Below are 9,174 nucleotides of genomic sequence, written 5' to 3'. Positions count from 1 at the left end.
ATCTTTTTGCAGATTCGATAGTGGGGGGATATTAAGGTCAACTTCATTTTTTTAAATGGAACCATATATATCTTTTAATACGTACATTAATCAAACCATCTTGGCATTCCCTATAAAAAAGTGTTAACCTACTTGTGTTAAAAAATGTTAGTTTGGCATTTCCTCTTTACTTTAGCAGATAATTTCACTTTAAATTATCAAATGAAAGACAAAGAAAACGTAAACACCGCCTCACGCTTTCTTTGTCTTTCATACGTTAAATTTGAGAAATTAAAGTTAAAATATCTGCTAAACTAGTAGTTTTTCGATATAAATAGGTTAATACTTTTTTATAGCTAATGCTGAGATGAATCGATTAGTATATTAAAAAATATATGGTCCCATTTAAAAAAATGAAGTTGACCTTAATGTCCCCCCACATCATCCGACCTGTAAAAAAATAATTTGCAACACATGACATGCCCTTCACATCAAACAATAATATAAAAAGAATTTTTTTGTTGGAACCAATCACGTACTTTAATTTTTTGAGATAAAAGAAACATCTTGTATATTATAAATAAGTACAGTAGAACCCTGTTTATATGAATCTGTCACGAAACGAATTGGTTCATATAACTAGCTTGTTCATATAATAAGAGCACCTATTTCTCTCCAACAGCTATGATTTTTCATTCAGTCGATAGATCACGCTTATATAAGAGATTCCATGAAACATGTACTTTTATATGCATAATAATGTTGCGAATTTATGTCATGTAACACGTATCCCTACAATCTCTACTGTTTCAACCTTATTGTTAAATGTTCATATAAGTAGATTGACGCTCGGTGGTAGTTCAAATAATAGAAGCTCAGTTAAATTTCAGTTAATCAGGCATTACTAAAATTTTATTCATATAAACAAAATTCTCCTATATTAATTTTGAATGTGTTATATTTTATATTATATATAATGAATATTATATGATCATGATTTAATATGATGTAAATATTGAATCTTATACATATGTAATGAACAGTTATATTCTAAATTATAAAGTATGGGAAAATTAAATTTATCATTCTATGGTAATGTATATTTATTATTTAGAAATATATCTTTATTATATGTGTAATTTAATGTAAATTTAATTTATATTAATTTTACTAAATTTGATAAGTTTGGGTACTACTAAATAAAAGTGTTAGTAGCTCTGGTTCGGTTAAATTTTTCTTATATTTTTGTACCATTTCTTGAATCTTCAAACGTCTACGTACATGGGGTGGGTGGTAACTGTAAAATATTATAAATATTGTACATATTAATATGACAAAACTATAGTTATAATTTTATATACCTATCATTGTCAAGCCTTTTCCTACGTCCCATATTTAATGCTGTTTGTCTAACAAGTGTTCCCAATACCCTTCTAGATACAACCATCCCATCAATTAGTGGAGTGGCCAAATTAATTCTAGAAACTGGACCTTGTAATCTGACTCTCATTAATCCACTACTGAGAGCTTGGAGAAAAATTACTTGTACATCTGATACTTGAATGACTCTTGATTGTTCAAGACCGCTATAAGTACAAGGAAGAAGATCACCTGCACATAAAATGGGATTATAAAATTTCCTTTATTTGATTGAAATAAATAAATATCTTTATTTAAGTGATAATACTAATTGGAAATTGAGCAAAATCCTCTAAACTCTCTAGCCAAACAACCATAATTTTAATGTCAGTTTGTACAGGTAAAACTTGTTTAGCTGTTTTTCTTGGTTTTACTAAATCCACATTAGAAGAGGTACAGGAATTAGATCCTGTTAAACTAGGTGGCTGTTTTTCTAAATCAAGTGACATTGTTCGCGAGTTTTGCATTGTATTCTGTCCTGTCCCACTATTTCGAGGTGAAGTACTTTCACTAATGCTTCTTTCAAACCAAACTGCAATTATTAATTATTGTATAATTCGTTCACATAATATAATATTATTTTATTTAATACATTGTCATTTGTTTTAGGTTGTACCTTGATTAGAACTGATATCACTACCATAACTTGTTTCCTCCAGTGAGTCTGAATTTACCATATTGTTTAACTGAGTGGGTACAACAAAGGCAATTTCTGAGCTAACATCTGCCCAATAAAGTACATGAGTATCGCCGTTATAGAGAGCTCCACCATGATCACTATGAGCTGGTTGTGGTACATTCAATTGTGGTGTTACTCTCCATGAAGTAGAAATATGTCCAGTCCAACCGGCATGTGTTGATACAGAAACTGGCCAGCCAAGAGAATTTAAGAATTCTAAGAAATTCGATGATACATTCGATTCATGTAACTATAAAAATAAAGCTACTTTACATAGATGTAAATATACAGTGATAAAGTATTCTAAAATAAAAAATGTAATTACCACGTTAGATAATATTTCTGTAGAAGTTTTTTGACCAGCTTTTACATAAAAAATGTAAACAGTATCACATGTTCTTGGACTAATGTTATCTAAAGTTTCTAGGTCTAAATAAAATCCTGGAATGGTTGGATCTAAAGCAGTAAGGCCACTGTTTCTAGATTCATTGTTTTCTTTAGGTTCGATATTTAAAAAACCAAAATGACTTAGAAACAGACGTGCAGTTTGAAATTCGTGGCAAATGTGAGGTGGTACACATTCTTCTGTTTTTTCCTCTGAAACTTTATCATTTCCATCACAATATTTTGTTTCAATATTCATTTGACGTTCTAACAATTGTGACAAAATTTGATGTTCATTTCTGATTACATCATTATCATTCATAACTGCTTCTAAACTTGGAATAGATTCATCCCTAAATAAAATTTGGATATTTCAATAAAATCCCATTTTTTAATATTTTGAATTGAATGAAAATACGTTGATGAAATTTAACATACACTTTACAATGTGGAATTCGATCTACATTATCAGGAAAAAATTTAGGTTTGTAATCTGTTCGTGGAGCAGCTTCAGCTAATGGCAGTGGTCGACCTGGATTTGTATTTACACTTCTTATACTAGATCTATGTCTTGGTAAATGTCGAAGCTGCATCGTCCAAGCATGTCTTCCGAATGGACCACGTATTAATACAGTTACAGTAGGTTGTGGATCTTGATCATTTCCAAGTGGTTCTTCTAATAATGCTAATATAGTAGCATTTTCTGCAACAAAATATCGAAATCTTTCAACTGCTGCTTGACGCGGGACTCGACCCCCAGTCCAACTGTTACAATGTCGAAGAAGTGATACTTCATCTAGTAAAGATGACAATGATTGTGCTCCACATGCACTAGGGAAATAACCAACCTGTAAACAAATAAATTTACTTAAAATACTTTCATAAATTTATTATGTCAATCATAACATTGCCTAATATACTTGTTCTAAAATGACGGTAAGAAGCGCGTCAGCAGCGTCTCTAACACGCATAGATGCTGGTTTTAATTCTTTCTCATCTTTCATTTTAATAGGTTCACCAGGTTTTCCTACACTTTTTGTTCCTGACACACCAAGTTCGACTACTTCCAGAACTGTTGTTAAGCAATCCTTATCCTAAAAGAATGATTCTAATTGTAAGTATAAATTTGTTGCAATGCTAACATCTGTTGCAATTAGATATAAATAAAATAATAACTTGTAACAGTTGTGAATGAGCAGTGAGCCAAGTTTTTAAACAACTAAATGCAGCAACAATAGAAGAATGAAGATCTTTAGAATGAGCTGGTGGTGGACGCCAACACTGATATGCAATATAGTCACAGAGCCATTTAACAGCCCGTTTACATTCTAAAGCATCTGCAATGTTTATTAAAAATATAGTATTTTGTAATTAAATTTTAAACTATAAATTGTATCATAGAATATAATTCAACCTGTTAGTTTCCTTGCTGCGTATAAAATATTTAAAATTATATGAGTTGGGATATTTCCTAAATCAAAAAGTACTATCATATATTTTGATAAATTTTATAATTTACCTGTTTCACGAATACGTGTTCTAGCTAATCCTGATAATATCTCAAGAGCTGCTAGAGAGATATTTAAATCTGTCTTCCATGATGATATTAATCTGTGACAAACTAAATATGTAGCTCTTACAAAAAGAGCATGAGCTGAATCTGTAACAGTAATCCATATATTTAATTATAAAAATGTACGAATTTAACTAATTTTCAAAATGTAATACTATGTACAATATATGTTACAAATCTTTTGAAATGCAAGCTTTTGCATAATGTTATCCAAAGAAAGCTTCAATGTATAACAAAAACATCGAAATAAAAATAGATGATATTTCACAACATTTCTTATATGCACGATAATTAAACGCAAAACTAATATAAAAAATACTTGTATTTACCAAATGCAACACATTCCTCTTGAAGAGTTGTAATATCAGAGGTGTCACCGAGCGAGCGTTGGTCACTGGATATACTTATTTGACTGGCAGAATCGCTGGTGACTATTAAGCAATGATGAAACAGTACAATGATGAATGCATAACAAAACATAACTTATAATAATAAAAATGAATGACATCTTACAGAAGCACGTACAAAGCAAATACAAGAAAGTAATGTTAAGCATTATGATCTTGCATTGGATATAAGGCAAAATTCAATTTTAATTTACAAGCAATTGATAAATGTTAATAAGTTGCCATCTCGAATAATGAAATATTAGTTCCAGTTATTATTACTGGAATAATGTAATTTAAAATTACCTTTCAAATTTTAACATTAGAATAATTCTTTAAAAATTTTAAGAATTTCAGTATGTATAGATACAACTTAATATCATTTAAGTAAGACACGAAATAACAAACCTGATGATAATAAATTTACGGCAGAATCATGTGCCAGAGCGTCAGGTTGTGTGACTTGCTCAACTTCTTCTGCTGCTGCAGAATCTTGTACACTTAACAAAAGAGCACCTAAAAAGGAATAAATTATCAAAAATTGCAGTATATTAAATATTGAAACAATATTACCTAGCAACATATGAGTATTCTGAGAATCAGTTTCAACTTGTAGTGCGTTTATAAGCAAATTCATAAGTCTCGATTTTAACTGTGCAAACGTTACATGATTTTTGTCAGTAACCATTGGACTTAGAAATGTTGGAAGTTCCTTGATAGTAAGGTTCTGTAAGATAAAAATTGTATAAATTGTATGAAATTATTTAATTTACGATTGTATTATTATAATAAAACAAATATTTTATATATATTAGTTACTTGAAAGTGTAGAGGTAACGCCAGTGTTGATATTAATAAATGTATTGAGGCTCTTCGTAAGTCCGGTTTTGATACAACATTAGATTTAAGTTTTAAATCTTTTTCTGGAAGTACAGTTTCTAAAGCCGATATTACTGCAGGCACTAACACTTGTACACCATTTAGATCTAGACGAAATAAATCAGCAGAATTCAAAAGAATACTTGCTAACGTTTCACCGCATTCTCGGGACTGTAAACGAGGTTTAAATACGGATTATATATATTTTTACAAATATTATATGTGTAAAATTATAACAAATAATTTATTACTTCATCAACTTTAAGACCATGATTCATTGCTTGATAAAATCTAGCTAGATAAATAGGTAAAATTTCTTCTCCGGTCTTTTTAGCACAAAATATTCGACATAGTGCTCCCAAAGCTTCTGCTCTTCCGGATTCATAACGATCTATGCAAAGAGCTGGTGGAACATCGTTAACAGTTTCTTGCAAAGAACTAGGACCCTCAACAAGTACAGAAGATGGACGTTTTGATGCACCTGATGGTTCTGTTTATCAAGAACATTAATATTTATATTACTTAATAAAATTGATTATTGCATAGAATAATGCTTACGTGGTAAATTTTGTGACCATCCATCAGTACCTATAAATGCAGCTTCGAATAACCATTCACCAAAAAGATGTAATATGCTGTTACATTTTGGCCGCCCTGGAGCCAAAGGAGGCCTAATGTCTTGGACTAATGAAGTCATAGCTATAAATATAAGAATTTTATAATGTTCTAAATAAAATTTTTATTGAATAAAAATAATTTATTAAATCTTACATGTTGTACTTGAGGCTGAAGATGGTCCTGAATTAGATATCAACATAGGTGGTGTACTTGACACACGACTTGTTGTTAAACCAATCAAGGAAGCTTTTGGGATCCCTATAATAGGAAACAATTATAAAATATAAATGATAATTTAATATATTTTTCTAACAGTTTGTTTTTAGAATGTAATATTTCTTCAAAATAAGAAAGGAGAGAGAGAAGAAATATAAAGAAATATTTGATAAAAATATATACAATTTTAGGAGATATGTGTATAAATGTAAAACACCGAAAGATAAGTGCTGAGTACCCTTAGTCACTGCAGAAGGTGTTACACTGAAACTTTTGGCAAGTCTGCGTTGTGTTGGAGGTGTAGGAGAAGGTTGTGTCATATCCTTACTACTTGATTTATCCCATCCTACACCTCCACTTCCAGTGCTAGCAGATCCACATGTAATGGTAGATACACAACATTCTTCCCAGCAACATGCCTGTGAAACTCCTAAAACATTTGTGACTGCGTGCAACCATCACCAACAAAGCAAGTTGGAAACTCCATATCCTATTATAGGTATTTCAAAGTAAATAGGAAAAGTATTGAAACAGACCATCTTAATTTTTTTGTAGAATATACAATTTATAACTTGCATATATATGATCCCCAAAAAAGTGTGATATCAGTTATATTTGGATATTACAGAACTTTACATAATTCAATTATATAAGTATGCACTTACCAAGAAAAGCATCCACTTGTCCAGCTATACCTTTAATGGCTTTTAAAAATATTTGTGGCAAGCTCTGTAAACATGGATGTTGACACGGATCTATTACATTTGGACTTGCAATAGCATACTGTAAAAATGCTTGAGTCTGTGAAATAACAGCGGGTCTGCATAGATCAACAGGATCACCTATAGTTCGCAACAATCTATACCAAGCTTGAGCCACTGCTTCATCTGACATTGTAGGTGGTACAAGTTGAGAATCTTCTTCACCTAAGTATATTATATTTACATGTGTAATAACGATATAAATTACTTATGTGAGGAACAATATAATTATGTATATAATGACAAATTATAAATTGAAATAACTAACTTATTTTTAATTCTGGAAACATTGGACCATACATAATTTGCAAGAGCCTTGCTGTAAGAGCAAGGCAAACACGATTCCATTGTTCTACCAATGCTAATCTGTGTCGCCAACGAAGACATGACTCTCTTAATGTGCGCCATAATGGTGGTGATGGAAAATTGCGTTCACATGCTACTAACCATACCTAAAAATATTTTTATATAATTATTAGCTTGTTATAAACTGCTTATTCAATAACAATATTCTTCTTATAAAAACATAATACCTCTAGCAATACACCTAAAACTCTTTCACATAACTGCTCTCCAGCATCTTCTCTTGTTGCTGGAGGAGCTAAAAGCGCATCATTAATACCAATAAGAAATAATAATAAGCTCTCCCAGGTTTCTCTTTCTAAAGTGGCAGGTCCTCTTGCAATTTGTTGCAATGTTCTAAGTACTCTATGACATAAAACAGCTTGCCTATTAATTGTATCTGTTCCTGTAAATAATATTTAATATTTTACAAGCATTAAGTATTTATAACTGTCATTAAAATGTAACTTCTTTATATATAGTCCTTCATGTAATATGGTTATTTTAGTTATAAAATTACCTAGATCCTGATATAAAAATGGCCAGACTACAAAGGAAAAGATAATAACCGTTAGATAAAAATATATCCAACATGCTAAATATTTAATTAATACTAAACTTTTTTGGAGTTAGAAATTCACATTATGTATTATAAAATATACAAAAAACAAAAGGAAAATATGAAAAAGGTGATTTATTTTATTACAGTGATTTATTTTACCTTCTCCTTTTCGTGGAACAAATAAATTATGAAAATGGCTGATTATTTTTCTGGCATAGAAATTAGGATCATCTATGATTGGTCTAGGTACACATATCTTCGGTGTAGAATATAATGCAGACAACCACTCACAATATACATTAACACAATCTCTAACAGTATCATGCTCAGCCAAAGGTAAGGATAGCCCAAAACATATTACTTCCATACACCATTGTACTTCCTTATCTGTACATAATGGACTAGGCTCAGCTGCTTGTGTAATGCCAAGATTTGCAGCCAATTGACGTACAATAGATAAAGCAACTTCTTTTCCTGCTCCAGGAGAAAACTTTTCTAGGACACTTTGACTTTCTTCTGAGCCTTGTTGAATCAAAACACTTAGAGAAGCCCATTCGGAATACATTCCTCCTTGGGTGTCCTATATAGATATAATAATTAGAATATTATAATAATAGAAAAATTATTTTAATAAATATTATAATAATACAAAAAAGAAAAAAAAATATTACGCCATTACCTTAAGATTAACTCTATTAAACACGCCTAAATTCATAGATTACTTTCTGGTTTGATGCCTTCTAAAAATTAAAAAAGAGAAAGTAAAATTTCGTATATATTCTTTCAATTTAGGTACAAAAACTGTTTAATTTCATTTGGTACACATAAAAACAGTACATATATTTGCAGAATTATATGTATGTAATTTTTAAAGCAACAAACATTGTCAAATATGTATAGATATATGTAAAACTTGACAGTTGCGAGCATTATTTGACAGATTATCACTTCTATGTAGTAAGTTTTCTCAATACGGTTTTTATTGGCTATTGTATAATTGTATCGTAATAGTGTTTTTGTTCCTAAAAAATGTCCCCATATAATATTTAATTTATTGAAAAATATATAAAATTAAATAAATTTTGTTCCGGTGTTAAAAAATAGATAACTATAATTCATAATTAAGAATTATTAATTACTTTTTTAAAAATTATTGTTGTATAAAATACTAATTCCATTCATAAATACTTTTTTAAGATACAGTAAAATATTTCAAAATAAAATAAATGTTAGATCGAAAAATATTGAAATCATATCTACAAAATACATATCTGCATATATGCATGTCTATGCGTATATATAATATATATATAAAATCTGATCTGTTTCTAAGAGTCCCTAAAAGTTAAAGATTCTTAAGTTTGAAATTCACATAA

General features: G+C 29.9%; 1 protein-coding gene across 7 annotated transcripts; it reads right to left on the bottom strand.

Moving 5' to 3' along the window:
• Positions 1 to 1,057: 1,057 nt before the first annotated feature.
• On the bottom strand, positions 1,058 to 8,763 carry LOC139990301 (ral GTPase-activating protein subunit beta). Of its 7 annotated transcripts, XM_072009442.1 has the most exons (25): positions 8,681 to 8,699; positions 8,478 to 8,538; positions 7,958 to 8,378; positions 7,757 to 7,783; positions 7,428 to 7,642; positions 7,163 to 7,346; positions 6,799 to 7,059; positions 6,372 to 6,563; positions 6,071 to 6,175; positions 5,858 to 5,998; positions 5,551 to 5,789; positions 5,240 to 5,470; positions 4,994 to 5,147; positions 4,829 to 4,936; positions 4,364 to 4,465; positions 3,981 to 4,121; positions 3,876 to 3,890; positions 3,638 to 3,798; positions 3,382 to 3,555; positions 2,900 to 3,309; positions 2,403 to 2,814; positions 2,015 to 2,327; positions 1,667 to 1,930; positions 1,341 to 1,590; positions 1,058 to 1,276 (listed from the first exon to the last, which is right to left on the bottom strand). In XM_072009442.1, the coding sequence occupies exons 2-25, from the start codon at positions 8,511 to 8,513 to the stop codon at positions 1,150 to 1,152; spliced, it is 4,683 nt and encodes a 1,560-aa protein (XP_071865543.1). In that variant the 5' UTR covers positions 8,514 to 8,538; positions 8,681 to 8,699; the 3' UTR covers positions 1,058 to 1,149. The 7 variants fall into 7 exon arrangements, with proteins under 7 accessions (XP_071865543.1, XP_071865542.1, XP_071865546.1 ...); XM_072009441.1 differs by having other exon boundaries at positions 8,478 to 8,763; XM_072009445.1 differs by lacking the exon at positions 4,364 to 4,465 and having other exon boundaries at positions 8,478 to 8,763.
• Between the last annotated feature and the right edge of the window lie 411 nt (positions 8,764 to 9,174).

This window comes from Bombus fervidus, chromosome 8 (genome assembly GCF_041682495.2).
Source record: "Bombus fervidus isolate BK054 chromosome 8, iyBomFerv1, whole genome shotgun sequence".
NCBI lineage: Eukaryota > Metazoa > Arthropoda > Insecta > Hymenoptera > Apidae > Bombus > Bombus fervidus.
Note: the sequence above shows the minus strand (reverse complement) of the source record. Positions and strands in the feature narration are given on the sequence as shown.